The 18,595-nt window shown below is 41.4% G+C and overlaps 1 protein-coding gene across 1 annotated transcript in view; it reads left to right on the forward strand.

The window, feature by feature from the left end:
* Positions 1–7,007: 7,007 nt before the first annotated feature.
* Positions 7,008–18,595, forward strand: part of MEP1A (meprin A subunit alpha) — a 40,899-nt gene continuing 29,311 nt past the window's right edge. The window contains exons 1-4 of the mRNA XM_060617187.3: positions 7,008–7,250; positions 11,260–11,374; positions 15,835–15,875; positions 16,612–16,687. Coding sequence (XP_060473170.3) covers positions 7,008–7,250; positions 11,260–11,374; positions 15,835–15,875; positions 16,612–16,687 — 475 coding nt within the window. The remainder of the gene's footprint in view (positions 7,251–11,259; positions 11,375–15,834; positions 15,876–16,611; positions 16,688–18,595) is intronic.

Raw genomic sequence — 18,595 nt, forward strand, 5'->3', positions numbered from 1 at the left:
CTCCAGATCAGGAGAGCTGGAGATGTTCCTTGGGTAAAAAGCTCCTTTCTGGAAGATAGCAGGAGATGTAGCACGGCCAAGAGAGATCACAAACCTGGCACTTCCCAGCCTATATTCCCCGAGATCTCCTCCATAGCCTCTAGATACCTGGAAAACCTGAATTCTGCCTTTTAGACTGAAGCTCCAAGACAAGAAAGTAGGTCTTTTTCGTAGAAAAGGGGGCATAGTTTTTGTCTGCTGTTTATGTAGCACCGTGCGGATGTTAGCCTGACAAAAACTATCTCTCCATTTATAGTTACAATCTTCTGGGGCCCAGGAATACAAGCCCCTTGATCCAGAGCCAGGCAATCAAGGAGCATCCCCTGTGTGGGCTGCACATGCCCACCACCTTTAGCAGGGCAGGATTGTGGGAGAGCACAGGGCTGGGGCACGCCCACTGACACTATCAAGATGGAGAGAGAGCATAAAAATTATTCCTGCCATTGCCTCCATCCCTGGAGAGAGCCTCAACAGGCCTCTGCTCCTCTGGCAGATGCTTTAAGATCAACAAATGAATCTCCTTCATGTATAACCTGGGTACTTTTTAAAGTGCTGCTTTTGCACTGGTCTCTGGGGTGAGTGAGTCTGTGCACAAGCGCTTTAAGAAATGTATCTCCTGGACAGGAGCCCCATTGGTTTTCAAAGCCAGACATTTTGGGGGTTCCTCCTTTCACTGCAGGTTCCAAGGGCTGGAGTGCCTGATGTGGGGCACAAACCCCTCAGATCTCAGGGAGAAGTTCCGGATTCATGAGACACTTCCTGATTGTGCATTGCCACACCGTGGGTGGCGTGTGGGGCGAGACTATGTCTCTGTCACTCCTATGCATCTGGATGTAGACTTCTTATTCTTTGTTGTGAAAGAGTTGTTCAGCTAGTTTTTAGGTCTTTTCCTGAGGGAATTGATCCATATGTAGTTGTAGATTTAGTGTGTCTGTGGGAGAAGGTGAGTTCAGAATCTTTCTATGATGCCTTGAAAAGTCCTGTCCTGTTTCCCTCCTAAAGAGTTAATTCTGCATTCTTTGGGTCTTTGGCTAACGGACTTTGAATCACCTTCACTTTTCTGTGACGTGGTTTCAGATGGTGAGGAAATTAGAGATTATCTTAAAATTACCTTTCTCAAAAATAAATAAATAAATAAAACACATCAACTTAGCAATTCTACTTATTGGAATTTGTTCTAAGGCAATAACATGAAGTACATACAATTGCAAACGCAGATATTTACTGTAGTATTGACCATGATAAGCAAAATCAACTGAAAATAACCACTCTATCCACAACAAAAACTTCATTAGTTAAATCCAGTATATCCATTCAATGGAACTATATGTAGCCCCGGAAAGGCATTTTGTTAAAGAATATCTATTGACATGGGGAAACATTTATAAGCTAAGCTATGAATGTAACATAACTAGCATTTGTACAAAAAAAAAAAAAAAAAAGAAAGCATGGAGAAAATTCTAGGACATATACTAAGATGCTAATTGATTATTTTGGGTAGTGGGATTACAGTTAGCATTTTCCTACAGTGTTTTCCAGTCTTTCACACTGAATAACTACTAATTAAGTTTATAAAAGAAACTAATAAGTTTGTAACTATAAATTAATTTTATAACAAAACTGAGTAAATATTATTTTTCAAAAGCTGAGGTATCTGAAGATGCCACAGTTTTTTGTTGTTGTTATTGTTGTTGTTTTGGGTGGGGCTGTTCATTGGTGAGAGCCAGTTGAGGGAAAACTGAGCACTGATATATGCTCTCAAGAAGGATAATTTAGCAAAAATAGATGAAATTCTAACTCAATATTTCCTTTAAAGAAAATCTTGATGACCAAAAACTAAGTGAATAAAAATTTATATCACTATTATATATGTATTTATATACATATATACTATATATACATATATAATATATATACACTATATATACATATATAATATATATACAAAATTTTTTTATTTTATTTATTTTAATTTTTTTTAACGTTTATTTATTTTTTTGAGACAGAGAGAGACAGAGCATGAATGGGGGAGGGTCAGAGAGAGGGGGACACAGAATCTGAAACAGGCTCTAGGCTCCGGGCTGTCAGCAAAGAGCCCGACGCGGGGCTCGAACTCACGGACCGCAAGATCATGACCTGAGCCGAAGTCGGCCGCTTAACCGACTGAGCCACCCAGGCGCCCCTATACAAAATTTTTTTAAATGAAAGATAACTGACTATGTCAAAAGTGAGACTTATGGTGACTTTTCTCTTCTTTTTAATATATTTTTAAACTTTAAATATTATATACTTCATAATGTACGCGTTACCACGCTATAAATATATATTTTTTCCTGATCCAGTAAATGAAAAGGCTGAACTGTCAGGAAAAGCTAAGATTAAGGGCCTTGAGGACAAAAATGTGCAAGGTTCTTCTTGGTTTTCTCCTTAGCATCCACCATGGACCCAAGTGCATTTTGGCAACTGGATCAAATACCAGCTGGATGGTTACTGTGTCAAGGTGGATTCATGTTCCTTCTATGTGAGTAACTGCAAACTCAGTGACATGTTAAACTAAATAAATACATTAAATAAATAAAGATGAATAGCATAAGAATTGCTTTCAGAATTGAGAATAGAGCAGTTCTGTTTCTTCGGGAAAATAGTTGGCAGTAAAGCGATAGATCCCGGGATGAGAATCAAGAGCTTTTCTAAACATACAGCCAACCATCAATTGCTCTTTTGGTTTTGTGGCCAGAATCTGGGGATCCACCCTCAGCGTTTGTCTCTTATCCAGACAGACTTGTCTGGATACGGACTTGTTAACTACGTAGGGATGTGTGGTGATTGGGAAAAAGCATCAGAACAATGTTGTTTCCATTCGCTCAGTAACTTGATGGTCCAAATCCAAAGCAGATGGTTGAGTCTTCTCTAAAACATGTGGACTCAGGACTATGAAACCCTGCCTGAGGCTCAGAGGCTGTTAAGAAACCTATCAAATTAAATTCATTCTAGGCCTCTGAGAATGGAGATAGCATTCCTCCATGGAGATAGTCCTCGGTGCAGAAACAATAACAGTTAAATTACATATTTATAAAGCATTTGATACATGGTAAAACATTTCTCCACATTTAAAATTCCCTTGACCTAGTAGTAAAAGAGGGAGAACACATCTCATTAGCCCCATATTTTTGAAGAATAAATCCAAACATAGACTATTCTGCCCAATGTCATCTGGTACGTTAGTGGAAGAGATAGGATGTGAACACCAGGGTTCCTGATTTTTTTTTAAAGTCAGTTTTATTGACATATAATTTACATACAACAAAATCTGCCAATTTTAAGTGTACAACGCCTTGATTTTTGACAAACTTATACGGTTACATAACCACCAACACAGTCAGGATATAGAATATTTTCATTACTCCCACAAGTTTCTTTCTGTCCTTGGTAGTCCGTCTCCTTCTACTGCCATCCTTTGGTCCATGGCAACTGCTGATTTGGATTCTACTACTATAGTTTTGCTTTTTCTGGTGTTTTATATAAGTGGAATCATACAACATATGGTCTTGTATCTGACTTTGAAAGCTTAGCATCACGCTTTTGAGGTTTATCCATGTTCTTGTGTGTGCCAATAGTCCAATTGTTTTTTTATTGTTTAGGAGTACTCAATGGTGACAGTGTTTTATTGTGCATTCTATTTTATTTTAGTCTAAGTCTGCTGTGATCTATGTGATCAATGAATACATCACGATTTGTTCATCTATTTCCCTTTGGCCCATCTTTACTTTGGGATCTACTAGTAACGCTGAGAGATGCTTGCCTTCCCATGATGTTCACATCTATCTAAGCTCCATGAGGGCAAGGACAGTGTCTGTCTGGTTCACGGGTGTTTTCCCAATGCCTAAGACAATGCCTGGCACAGAGGACGTGCTCAATAAAGGAATTGTGGACAAATGCATGGATGAACAAAGGAATGAATGAACCCGATATGGTGGTCTAGCTAATCAGCTAAGAAGGAAACTGCCCTGGAAAGAGAACCACATTACTAAGCTCATTTCTCTATTTTGGTATTTTTCAGGTTCTGGGTACTATATACAACCTCTCTGAGCTCAGGCTTATAAAATGAGGACAATAGTTTTTACCTTATGGGATTGCTATGAGAATTGAATGAATTGGCTTATGTAAAGCATCTTACACAGTGCCAGGTCATAAGTGCCTAATAAGTCATCTGGTTAGTATCATCATAATTGCTCTTATTTGGATAAGAAGAAATGGCGCTCAAGGTAGGAAACTTTGTAGGCAGTTAGCAAAGTGCTCTTCCCAGAAATTCTATTAAAAAACCTAAGGGACGGCTAGTTTTCTTCCTTTCCTGTTATGTAGCGTCACTTAGCCCATCCATTCACAGGACATCAGTGACTGGCATCCTTGCTTGCATGTTTGTGCAGAGCTGTCCTCACGCGTGTTTTGCAAAGTGGCTGCCACTGTAGTCTTCCTGCTCTCGCCATTGGTAATTAGAAGACGAATTTGTGTTTAAAAATTTGATTTGGCATACGAATGTGAGCAGACCTGAAAGATGAATGTCAGGAAGACCTCTTAGCTCATCTATTTACTGAGATTAATTAGTCTCAGAATTTCCAGTAATGCCCCCACATAGGTCCTCCTGATACTTTCCCCCTGTGCTAACTCAGATTCCTATTAAGGTGTCAGATATTGCAACTGGCTCTGAAAATAGGGGATGACCACTTGCATAAGAGAATCTGCTGTCCCCAAAACAATTTTGTGGTTTTCAAGGGGAAATGGGATTATAATTCCCATTTGTCTTCTAAAATGATTGACCTTCTTGTTCTCTGGATTGAGTTACATGTGTGACTTACCATCATCTTGCTTCCATTAAATGACCTCTGAAACTGAATGACCTCTCCCAGGACAAAGAAAAATCCTCAAGCCAAGCCTCACCCATTCTTTCTCCGACAGCATCTCTTTCTGAAGAATTTCATCTGTCCACGCGTGACTCACCCTACCCTGTAGCTTTGGTGTTATTCTCAATGACTAACACTGTCTCCCTCCTTAAAACGCTTTAGAGCCCCAAAATCCTCAGATGACCAGGAAGGTCTTTGTATCTAATAATTAAGCATCCCTTTTGCAATTTAAGCTTGTTTCTTTGTACCCTAACTTCAAGGACAGTAGTGTCGAAATAAATTTCCAAGCCCAGATGGAGCCACTCTTGCCCAGTAAACGGAACTTCTGTGATCCTGTAAATGCTCCACGTGACCAGAAATGCAATGTATCCAGTCAACCAGTCCCCAGCCACCAAGCCGACCTCAGGCTTTATGCTTATTTCTTGTTCCTCGATCTAAATAAGGTCAGATATGCGACCCCAGTCGATCATGCCCTGTTTCTGTGTTGCCACTTCCAATGCTTTGTGGAACATGCTCTTGCCCAAAATCCCTCGGGAGGAGCACGCCACTGTTCGTGAGCCACAGTGCCCCCCCACCCCCATCTGTGGATTATTTCCCTTGGATAAGGGACATCAAACTTATTGCTCAGTTGTTTTACTTTTGTCATTTGGCACTAGAAAACGGAACTCTTCCTCTTTAGAATCACGTTTCCTTTTAAAGGAAAGCCCATCCCAAGAGTGTCTTCCCTTTACTCAGTAATTCCATGTGTTTGGTCTTCCTCTTGGATGCCATGATCTAACTTGGCCTCTTGGGCAGTAATGATCTTTGTAATTAGCAGAGGTTATAGATTTTTCCTAAAATCAGGGGCAATCCTGTATCTTTCCGCTGAGTCTGTTTCAACTTCAATACGTAGGAAGGGAATCGGCAAACAGAAAAGTAAGTCTCTTGTCTGATTCTTCCCCACAGCATGAAAGATGGGTGACTGTATGCTCTTTCAATCCTACAAAGGAGGAAAAGCTGAAACCAAACCCACTGAATGCCGACCTGGATACAGAGAGTAGCTTATCAGGGGTCTCAGTGCCCAGGATAGTAGGACGTCTCTACTTGGCTCTCCAGTGGAGGCCACTGGGATTGGTCTTGGTACAGGGCAACGTGGAGTTGCCTGCACAGATCAGTGGGTCTCATATTTTCCATATAGGGTTCACCGTCATGCTTATTAAAAATGCAAAATTTCAAGCTGCACCCCAGAGAGGCTGTTCCTGGACGTGTTCTGAAGTGGATTTCTGCACCAAAGATCTTTCTAATTCTTAATATTGTATATGTCCCTGCTAGGAAAAACTGGAGGCTGCTATGATCTTTTGATTTTTTTTTTTTTTTTTTTTTTTTTTTTTTTTTTTATAAAAAAGGAACCGGGTATAAGCTAACTACTAACCACAATCAGAATGGAAGCATCTGGTTATTGTCAATTCCCCAGGGTCCTGTTTATCAGAGTGTCTTCCATAGACTACCTGGCTCTCACCCTCAGGTAGATTCCTGGCTCTTACCCCTGACCTGAATTAGAATTTCCAAGTCCCAGGCCCAGCCATGTTTATTTATTTATTTTGAGAGAGACAGCGCAAGTAGGGGAGGGGCAGAGGGAGAGAGAGAGAGAGGGGAGAGAGAGAGAGAGAGAGAGAGAGAGAGAATCCCAAGCAGGCTCCACACCTGTCAGCACAGAGCCTGATGCGGGGCTTGAACTCACGAACCTCGAGATCATGACCTGAGCCGAAAACCAAGAGCCGGAGGCTTGCCTGCCTGAGCCATCCAGGTGCCCCAGGAATCTGTACTTTAAAAGACTTTCCAGGGTGCTTTTGAAAGATACTATAGCTGTTTTCCTAGCGGCTAAGTCTTCTTAGTAAAAGGTTGGAGACGGACGCTATTGGAATGGGGGCCCTACATGCTGCGGCCTGATGGCCGAGCCTCTCGCCTGGGCTGTAGCTGTAGGTAGAAACAGCTGACTCACAGGTGGTATTTTAGGAACATTGCCAGGAGCCCTGTGGGTTTGGTCAGGTTCCTCCATCTTTCTGTGTCAGTGTTTTAGTCTGTACCATGGGCATGAGAGGAGTGCCTGCTTCACAGAATTGTTGTGGGGATTCAAGGAATAGCTATACTTTAGATCCGCGGAACAGCGTCTGGCCCACAGTAAAAGCTGTGGACACGACGGTTGCTGCTGCCGCTCACTTCGACAGTTTGCCAGTTCTTGCCCTGAGCACCTTTGAGCCCCGGTTACACGTCGATCGCCTGGAGGAACAGCAAAGGCAGTTGTGTCAGAGGTTAACCGATGGACTGATAGTCTGTTGAGGGCAAGCTCGGTGAGTGAAGCAGAAAGGGGCACGTGGAGGAGGCAGAGGGCAGGGAGCATCCCTGAGAAGGGCCTGGGGGGATAGGACTTTGCCGGTCTGGAGGGGCGTCCTGGCCTCCGCTTGGACGAGGCGAGAGGGTGTGTGACAACGGGGGACGGCTTCCCTGGCCCCACCTGCCACTGGCTTTTCGCTTCCAATCGTCACAGCACTTTCTCAATCGGTCAGTTTATGAAACGTCCTCCCTGGGATCAAAGCAAACCGCTGTACCCAATAGCTTGAGAGAAAATCCCATCTTACTGTATTTCATCCCACACGATTACAAAGTGCCTACTGTGCGCTAGACACCGGAGCAGGTACGGAAAGTAAAATGTGACCCTTGCCCCGTGGAGCGCCTGATCTAGCTTTGAACTGCAAAGCCATAAACTCTTTAAACCTGGGACTTAAGACTCCAGCCTTGCTCACTTGACATTCCGGGACATGAAGTGCCTAGGACTGCAAACAGCTGGTAACTGATTAACGGCCGCAGTCAAGATCATGAAAAGAAAGTCGTTAGAGACAGGTTGTGTCTGCCGAAGACCTATGATCCCATCAGTGGATGTTCGGCTGAGCAAGGAGTATGCTGGGCTTTCGTGTTCTTACGGCCTGTCTTTTGCCAGAAGGCAGTGTGTACGGTGGGAAAGAGCTCTAGCTCACTGAGCGCTTCCTAGGTTTCCGGTACCTGTGGTTTCCGTAGGTTATCTTTCAATCCTTACACAGCTTCATTAACTAGGCACTGCTGTCCATTTCACACACGGAAAGCAGGTGCTCAAAATGGCACAGCTAGTCAACGGCAGAAGTGGGATTTGAGTTCCTGTCCATCCGATTCCCAGAGCCGTTGTTAGAGTATATCGTTTAGATAAGGATAAGAAGGAAGGGAACGATAAATGCACATCGGGAGGCAGGGAAAGGTGGGGAGAATTCAACAGCCCCGCAACTGCCTGTTTGAAAAGCTAACAGGAGAGATTTTAGCAGGAGGGGGACCAAGGCAAGAGTGTTGCCCTTTTCTTTAGAAAACAAATAGCAAAGTCCTAAACCCCTGCTTCCTGGCTTCAGAACAAACAAATATTCATTCTTTTAATTGCTTCAAAATTTGAGAAAAATTAAACCATACATTTAAGAAATTAAAGCCTCCTGTGTTTTCCTCTCTTATACTCAGAGCCAATTATTCTCACAAAGTTTATGTTTCTCATGAAGTCTCCTGTTTATCTAGTCCCTCCCCACCCCCCTTTTTTAATCATCAAGATTGTATTTGCTGACCTAAGCCATCTTTAGCCGTTGGGCAAGTTCGGGTCCTTTTTGAGAACACTGGTGGCTTCCCGTGGTTCGAGAGTGTGGGCAATGGTTCTCTACCCGCCCTTACGACCGCACACTCGATGGCTGCAGTGACAAGGAAGTCCGTCGCAGATCTCTGCCCATCCAAGGCTGACTCTGGGCTGTCATGCCTCCTGTTTTATTGCTCCGGAAGCCCACTTTCTGCCTGAGGAAATGCTTTTCTGACAGGAAGTGCTCTTCTGACCACAGGACTGGGCCGCCTGCCCACAAAGTAGGTCTGAGATGGAGACAGGCAGGCCCTGGACCTTGAAGATTGCTGATATCAGAGACTCTCATACCTCCTGCATGCAAGAGTCGGAGGGCATGTAAATATACGCAGTCCTGTGCTGGGGCAGGTACAGCCCATACTGCACACCTCTTCCCCACACTGCATTCGGTGGCATAGTGTTGGTAGCTTGAAATGAACCATGGTAGTGATATTTACAGCCAGGAAATCAACGAACGCTACACGTAAAAGCTTGTTCCCTCTGAGATCTGGTTGTTGAACATTTATCCGTGCATGACTGATACTTTCTTTCTCCCAGTATAAATACATTTTTCCAGTTCTTTACTATTACAAAAAAAAAAAAAAAACAACAACCCACAATGATATGGTACTTCGTTATATGGTACTTTGTATACATGTCTGTGAATCTCTATTTAGAGTATATAACTGGAAGTGGAGTTTTTAGCTTGTAAACTATGCACCTTTCAACTTAGAGCATCGATTGCTGGTTTGCCAGCAATGTGTAAGATTTCCTATTTTCTCACTTTCTTGCTGACATTTGGTATGGCCAGCCTTCTTCATTTATGCCAATCTGAGCTTGAGGTAGCATCCATTGTTATTTAAACTGATATTTTTCGGGGCGCCTGGGTGGCTCAGTCGGTTAAGCTGCCGACTTCCGCTCGGGTCACATCTCACGGTCCGTGAGTTCGAGCCCCGCGTTGGGCATCTGTGCTGATGGCTCAGAGCCTGGAGCCTTCTTCCGATTCTGTGTCTCCCTCTCTCTCTGCCCCTCCCCCGTTCATGCTCTCTCTCTGTCTCAAAAATAAATAAACATTAAAAAAAAAACTGATATTTTTCTGATTACTTGTGAGGTTGAAAATCTTTTTACATGTTTATTGCACATTTGGGAGGTTTGTAGTGAATTTTGTGTTCATACTTTGCCCGTGTTTCTCTCGGATCATCTCTCTCTTTTATTTCATATTTATTTGTAGGTATTCCTTTATATACCCCGGATAACTTACTCTCACTCAATTATATGCAGTATCAATGTCTTCTGCCATCTGTGGCTGATCTTTTAACTATACTGTTGTGTCTTTTGTCACAAAAATTTTAAATCCTGATATAGTCAAACTTACTATGCTTTATATGTTATTTTTTTTATTGTTAAGCAATATTTTCTGATCTCAAGGTTAAAAGCATTTTTTCCTATATTTTTTCAAAGTTTAGATTTTTGTATATACATCTTTCATCTATTCAGTTTGTGTGTGTGTGTGTGTGTGTGTGTATGAATGGTGTATGAATTTAATTTTTTCCTCATATGGAAATGCTGTTGTCCCCACAATACTATGAAAGACTAAAGTTTCCCTATGGACTTTTTGGCTCCTGTCATGTGAAATTCCCATATAGTCTTGCATCTGTTTTGATAGTCTATTCCATTCTGTAGACTAATTTTTCTCTTTTTTGGCAATAACCCACTCTCTACTATAACTTCAAAAAATTCTTGATATTCCATTAGGGCAGTTCTTTCTCCTTGTTCTTTCTTTTCAGTTTTCTGATCTACTTTTGGAAGTTTACTTTTTCATGTAAATTTCAGAAAGGGTTTGTCAGTTCATCAAGTTTCACAAGAAACTTGGCAAGATTTTTATTGGAAATCATTTAATTTGTAGACAAATATCAAAATAATGACCATCTTTATTACATGAAGTCTTCCCATTCATGAATATTTTATAGATATAAATGTGTGTGTGTGTGTGTGTGTGTGTGTGTGTGTGTGTGTATGAATAGATCTATGTCGTCTGATAATTGCTCAAAACATTTCCATAAAATTTTAATTATTTTTATTGGATTTAAGTACTTTATAGATATTTTATAGATTGTTTTGATTTATACTGTGGAATGGGTTTTTTTATCTGTTATATTACATGAACAGTTTTTGCTGCTATATAGGAATGTTATTGCTGGTGTATAGAAATGTTACAGGTTTTTATATATTCATCTCAATATTATCCTTTTCAAACCTTTCCCTGGTCTGGGGAGCTGGAGATTTTATGTTAAACTTGGTATCTGTTCTTAAAAGGATCAATGATATTTCCTCTGGCTCCTTTTTTTTAATGCCACAGTACATATGTGAGGGTCAAAGTTTCTAAAATGACGGCCAGGGCAAGGTCCGAAAAGTATTTATCACAAGGTGTATTTGCTAAATGTGTTCACTTGCAACAATGATTTGGATTAGATCCACTTGTGTTCTGTCTTTCATCTTGTTTTGTGCCCACATAGCAGCTGTATCTGTAAGTAGAGTTCTTCGGTTATGAGTGTTCAGAAATATTAATTCTGGTATATGTTATCCATTTTCTGTATATTTCTTTCTTCCAGATTAAACATCTCTCCAAAGGAAATGGTAAGAATCAATTGAAATGCATAGAGAGTGTTTCTGAACTTTCTTTTGTTCAGCAAGATTAATAAGAATTTTTCCCTACTTTTAACAGTGCATGATGAAGATTTTGATGAACAGAGGGATATTTCAGAAATCAATTTTGGTGGGTATAATTTCTGCATTATTAATGCCTTGAAATAATTTTAAATCTTATGATGCAATTGCTGAACAGCTCTTATCTCCATGATAGAGTATTGGGTAACTTTAGGGGAGAAATGTCCATTGGTGTTTCATTGGAATTTGCTACGTTGCTGAAAAATGGAAATGAGAGACCACATTTTCTAGAGAAACTAGTGAGTGCTCCATGGATTTAGAAACATATAACATGATTTTTGTTTACAAAAATTTCAGTGTTCCTGTCTTTATTTTGAAAAAAGGAAAGAAAAGTAGATGATTATTCTGCTTGTTATATATATATACATATACATATATATATATATATATATTTTTTTTTGTATGTACATGTAATATATGCCTAGGGCTATATTTAGTGGGGGTGGGGACCCAGCCCCTCTACTGGTGTGTCATATTCATTAACCCCTGTTTGCTTAGGATTTAGAGAAGAGTGTAAAGGTATTCCATTTCAACATCTTGGCTACAAACATTTTTATTGAAGGACTCCAGCAATCTGGTCCGTTACCAAGAGGAGAGAGAAGCTTTTCTCTCTCTTGTTCTGTTTCTAAAATGAAGGAGAAGCCCTTTACATTCTGGGTATGTTTGGTTAGGATCGGTGGGAAACAGGTATTCATGATCCTAAATACCTTATCAAGAGCTTTCCTATCTGATTGCCAAATCCTGTAATAGAGTAAGCGCTAATTTTCATTTTGCGAGAAGGGACAGGAAGCTCCTTGTGGTGGAGGTGATCTGCCCAGATCACAGATGGCAATGATGGGGCTCACTTCAGTTCTTCTAACTCAACCCAGTGCTATTTGCAGACTACAAAACTGGAAAAACCCAGAGCTAAAGGTCGAATTTCCGTGGCTTTGTCCCATTTACAGGAAAGGGAGGCTAGTTGACAAATAATTGGAAAAGCTTGAAATAGTTTTAAAGAAATAGTTTGGTAAGGTAAATGGGTGAACGGGTCCCAAGACTTCAGAGTCAGGCATGAAATCATCTCTCTTTAGTCAGGCGATCAAGGTGTAAGTACCTGAGAGGATCGGCTGTATTTTAAAACAGGGCTGGCACTAGAGTTTTTTCCTTATCACATCCTTATTTTTCTAGACAAGATCATTCTTTTATCTTAGAGCCATTGTTTTCATCTCCACCACCCACTCTGAGCTGTGTGACTCCAATGAAGAAATTTTACCATGTGGGTTTTTTCTCTCTTTAGGTCATTCCAACCAAGCTGCTAGGATTGTTAGGGTTAGCTACATAGCCGGATCCTACATCACAAAAACTGTTCGGGAGAAACCACACACTGGAAATTGTTACCTTTTTACCTATCTTGTCTCCATGCCTCACAATTTAACCTTTCTATCCCAAGATTTGCTTTTTTTCAGACTTTTCATTTCACTTAAAGAAATTCCCCCCGTCTGGATCAGTAGGCTCAGATCCTCAGAGCTGCCCCAACTCTTATCTGTCTCCCAACATGCACACCATCTATCAGCAAATGCTTTTAGATCTACCATCAAATTATATCACGAGTTGTGACTTTTGAGCACTTTCCCTTTTCTTGTCTTGGTCTAAGGCATCTGGGTCTGGCCAGGTTCTTGCGGTGGCCTCATAACTGTTCTTGCCTTCCTGCCCTCACCCTGCACAACGCTCTTCCTGCCAAAGTAGACAGAGCTCTCCTTCTGATATGATTCGGGCCATGTCACTTCTCTTATCCAAACTTCCAATCTTCCAACACTGACCAGTGCTGGTTGACATCTTGTCCAACACAGAATAAAGCCCCTGGAACCTTGATTCCCCAAATGTGTTCTGCAGGTCAGTATCACTTGAACCACCTAAGAGCTTTCCTAGAAATGCGGCATCTTGGGTCTCACCCCCACCTCCCTTTTTACAGACCCCAGATGATTCCCTGCACATTAGAGTTTGAGAAGAGCTGAACTTAGCCAGCCGTCTGATCTCTCTCTTTTTTTTTTTTTCTACTTTTTTCCCTTAATTACTTGGATTTTCCTGCCACCCTGACCTCATAGCTATTCCTCTACAAAGGTGGTTCTCAGTGTGTGGTCCCCCAGCCAGAAGCATTAGCATTGCCAGAGAACTTATTAGAAATGAAAATTGAAAATTCTCGGGCCCTGCCCCAGACTTGCTGACTGAGAAGCCCTGAGGGTAGGCTCCACCATCTGTGTTTAAGAAGCCCTCAGGGGATTCTCAGGCTAAAGTTTGGAAAGCTGCTCTGAGACATCAAGGCTTTCCTCATTTCTATTTGCTGTTGCCTTTGCCCTCAATACTCTTCCTTTATTCCCCATTCCATCAGATTTCTGCTTAAATGCCACTTTCTCAGGGAGGCCTCCCCTGACCATCCTTTATAAAATGTGAACCCTCCCCTGCCTCAACACTTTCCCCCTGTTGTTCTTTTTTTCTTTTATTGCTCTTTTCACCATCTGCTACTCAAGTTCATTTATTTGTGTGTCTCTCCTCCCTCCCCAGTCAAGAATATCACCTACTTGAGGGCTTTGTTTTATTCCGTTACAACCCCAGCAGGTAGAACAAAGTCTAGGACACATTAGGCACTTAATAAGTATATGCTGCACGAGCAACTTGGGTAGTGAATCTCCTGAGGCTTCTTTTTTTTTTTTTTTTTTTTAACCTTTAATTTTTTTTTTTTAATTTTTTTTTTTAACGTTTATTTATTTTTGGGACAGAGAGAGACAGAGCATGAACAGGGGAGGGGCAGAGAGAGAGGGAGACACAGAATCTGAAACAGGCTCCAGGCTCTGAGCCATCAGCCCAGAGCCCGACGCGGGGCTCGAACTCACAGATTTCGAGATCGTGACCTAAGCTGAAGTCGGACGCTTAACCGACTGAGCCACCCAGGCGCCCCCTGAGGCTTCTTTTTAAGGGATATGTGCTTCTTTGAGAATTCCTCCCCCCAACTGCTCTACTCTCTCACACCTCCATGACCTCATCTATGCTGACCAGCCTGGGTGCCAAGGTCTGAATGGGTTTGTTCATATCACTCTGGAAGAGTCCAGCTCTCACCTGCATCCCTAATCCAAACCAGGTGTCAGGAAATGTATGCTTTTGTTCATGACATGCCTAAGGCAGAGAGGGGATAGATCAGCACATACTACCCCTATCAAAAAGGCAATTCTACGCCGATGAGGCAGTCGTGTCATTGCTATTTGTTTTTGTTTAATTGTGCTGTGATTGTATACATAGGTTAGGCTTATGGAGGTTAGGAAATGTGTGCATGGAGGGGCACCTGGGTGGCTCAGTTGGTTGAGTGTCTGGCTCTTGACTTCAGCTCAGGTCGCGATCTTGCAGGTCATGGGTTCAAGCCCTGCACTGGTCTCTGTGCTGATGGTGTGGTCCTGCTTGGAATTTTCTCTCTCTCCCTCTCTTTCTGTCCCTCACACACACTCTCTCTCTCAAGATAAATAAATAAACTAAAAAAAAAAAAAAAGAGATGTGTGCATGGGGAAAGGGATGATACAAGGGTAGCCTTAGTCATTAGGAAGTGAAACCACAGCTTCTCCTAATACCTACAACCCCAGGGGTGTCCTTTATCATGAATGAGCCATCAGCTTTGTCACATGGGACCTCTGTTACCATGTGAGGCTATGGTGATAATTCTCTAGCTTGGTTTCCCAGCTGTAAATCAGGAACTGTTCTCACAATGAAATAATCTACCGACCCTGTTTGAAGTCCTTTGTGTTTTACAGGGGAGGCTGCTTATCAAATATGAGTGTTATGATAAGAAGAGACATTCTTTTACGTGCTCATAATTTTCCCCACAAGGGTCTTCCCTTTTAAGAATCCTATTTTCAGAAACACAATGAGGCCAGACTCAAAGGATACCATCAGGGAGAAATTTTATCGTGCTAAGCTCCTGATAGATATTTGGAGATACAGTTTGAGTGGATTTATCCATATTTGCCTGGTCTTTATTGCAAGGGCATTATCTTGAATTTGGTTTTGGAGAGTATCATTGTTTATTCATGGGGCAGAGAAAAATCAACCCATTTACCTACAGTCATGAAGAAGGATGGAACAATAGCAGAGAGTGCCTTGAAAAGGAAGTCAGGAGTTCTCAAGCTCCCTCAACTGTTGACCACCTAGTGCCTTACTTCCTGTCTTAAGATTCCCTTGTGCCTTCCTCAAGTATGAGAGATTTGGAGTCAATGATCAAAAAGATCCCTTCTAATTCATTGCTTACTTTTAAGATTCTTGGACCAGGTTTCTTTTTCCAAAATGAGACCAAGGATGTGATAAGACATGATATTTATGGGTTGTTTACATTTACTCAATTAGAGGAAATTTTGCCTATTTCAAAGTGACTTTTATCACATGAAGACGAACACTGAAAGATTTACAATGGAAAAGATTAATTTTATTATGAGAAATGCCTTTTAGTAATGCTCACTCAAATATGTATATTTTTAAATCTGCATCTAGCTGAAGGCTTGGACCTCTTTCAAGGGGACATCCTCCTAAGGGTGAGTACCTGTTAAGGACATAATGACGATCCTCAGTACTGGCTGTTTTTTATGACTGGGAGCCTCTGCTGTGTCCAGCCCTGGCGTGGGCACTGTGGAGGACATGAAAGAATCTAATCTATCATCTGTACCCACAGGGGCTTCAACTGTGGTCGATGATGACAAAAACAGATGAAAAACAAGTAAACAGTACAAAGAGTCTATAATTACCATATTACATGTTCACTTATTTTTCCCAGTAAGTGAATGAGAGAAGGAAATGCACCAATATATGTATCTATTTTTGAGAGACAGAGACAGAACACAAGCAGGGGAGGGGCAGAGAGAGAGAAAGAGACACAGAATCCGAAGCAGGCTCAGGCTCTGAGCTGTCAGCACAGAGCCCAACACGGGGCTTGAACTCACAAGCCGTGAGATCATGACCTGAGCCAAAGTTGTATGCTTAACCGACTGAGCCACCCAGGTGCCCCAATGCACCAATATGCTTAAAGTGACTATCTCAACTTTTAGAAATTGTAGGTCTTTTAAATTTTGTCCTCAATAATTTCTCTGAAGTTTCCAAATTGTCTGTAATGAACTTCAATCACTTTGGTCATCAGAAGACAAATGTGATTAAGTTGTTTGAATTGTATGACAAATGTGATTAAGTTGTTTGTGGTGTGAAAATTTAGTGAAAGAGGAGGCCAGGGGGGCCTCAAGGATTGCCTTCCTGGTCATCTTTGCCTTGTTTCCACAGAACTCCAGAAATGGCCTGAGAGACCCTAACACCAGATGGAAGTTCCCCATCCCTTACATTCTGGCTGACAATTTGGGTAATATTAATTGTTTTAATTAGACACTTTGGGTTTTACTCTTCTCCCTCCCCACTCCTCCTGTTCATCAGCTTCAGATTGGGAGTAACACCATTGCATATGAGGGGTTCCAAGTCCTGATGGTTCTTTATCCCATGGAACGGAATGTATAACTTTATACTGACACCAGGGCAGCTTAACTGGTTGGAGATACGAGAGGTAATTTTAAAAATTACAGAATATCAAATAACAATTTAAAAATGCATAACACACTACATGTTAATAAAACCAAGGGCACCATGAAGAACAAAAATACAATGGAATATAATTAGGCTTCACCACAGTGAAAAACTTACACTTTATTTTTTTTTTTAATTAATTTACTTTTTTTATGTTTGTGTCAGTATTTTCTTTTTCTTTCTTTTTTTTGTTTAAATATGAAATTTATTGTCAAATTGGTTTCCATACAACACCCAGTGCTCATCCCAACAGGTGCCCTCCTCAATACCCATCACCTACCCTCCCCTCCCTCCCACCGCCCATCAACCCTCAGTTTGTTCTCAGTTTTTAAGAGTCTCTTAATGGTTTGCCTCCCTCTCTCTCTAACCTCTTTTTTTTTTCTCCTTCCCCTCCCCCATGGTCTTCTGTTAAGTTTCTCAGGATCCACATAAGAGTGAAAACATATGGTGTCTGTCTTTCTCTGTATGACTTATTTCACTTAGCATCACACTCTCCAGTTCCATCCACATTGCTACAAAGGGCCATATTTCATTCTTTCTCATTGCCACGTAGTACTCCATTGTGTATATAAACCACAACTTCTTTATCCATTCATCAGTTGATGGACATTTAGGCTCTTTCCATAATTTGGCTATTGTTGAAAGTGCTGCTATAAACATTGGGGTACAAGTGCCCCTATGCATCAGTACTCCTGTATCCCTTGGGTAAATTCCTAGCAGTGCTACTGCTGGGTCATAGGGTAGGTCTATTTTTAATTTTTTGAGGAACCTGCACACTGTTTTCCAGAGCGGCAGAACCATTTTGCATTCCCACCAACAGTGCAAGAGGGTTCCCGTTTCTCCACATCCTCGCCAGCGTCTATAGTCTCCTGATTTGTTCATTTTAGCCACTCTGACTGGCGTGATGTGGTAGCTGAGTGTGGTTTTGATTTGTATTTCCCTGATGAGGAGCAACGTTGAGCATCTTTTTGTGTGCCTGTTGGCCATCTGGATGTCTTCTTTAGAGAAGTGTGTATTCATGTTTTCTGCCCATTTCTTCACTGGATTACTTGTTTTTCGGGTGTGGAGTTTGATGAGCTCTTTATAGATTTTGGATACTAGCCCTTTGTCTGATATGTCATTTGCAAATATCTTTTCCCATTCTGTCGGTTGCCTTTTAGTTTTGTTGATTGTTTCCTTTGCAGAAGCTTTTTATCTTCATGAGGTTTGCCTTTGGGGATGTGTCAAGTAAGAAATTGCTTCAGCTGAGGTCAGAGAGGTTTTTTCCTGCTTTCTCCTCTAGGGTTTTGATGGTTCCCTGTGTCACATTCAGGTCCTTCATCCATTTTGAGTTTATTTTTGTGAACAGTGTAAGAAAATGGTCTAATTTCATTTTTCTGCATGTTGCTGTCCAGTTCTCCCAGCACCATTTGTTAAAGAGACTGTCTTTTTTCCATTGGATATTCTTTCCTGCTTTGTCAAAGATTAGTTGGCCATACGTTTGTGGTTCTAGTTCTGGGGTTTCTATTCTACTCCATTGGTCTATGTGTCTGTTTTTGTGCCAATACCATGCTGCCTTGATGATGACAGCTTTGTAGTAGAGGCTAAAGTCTGGGATTGTGATGCTTCCCGCTTTGGTCTTCTTCTTCAATATTACTTTGGCTATTCACGGTCTTTTGTGGTTCCATACAAATTTTAGGATTGCTTGTTC

Source organism: Panthera onca, chromosome B2 (genome assembly GCF_046562875.1).
Source record: "Panthera onca isolate mPanOnc1 chromosome B2, mPanOnc1 haplotype 2, whole genome shotgun sequence".
Lineage (NCBI taxonomy): Eukaryota > Metazoa > Chordata > Mammalia > Carnivora > Felidae > Panthera > Panthera onca.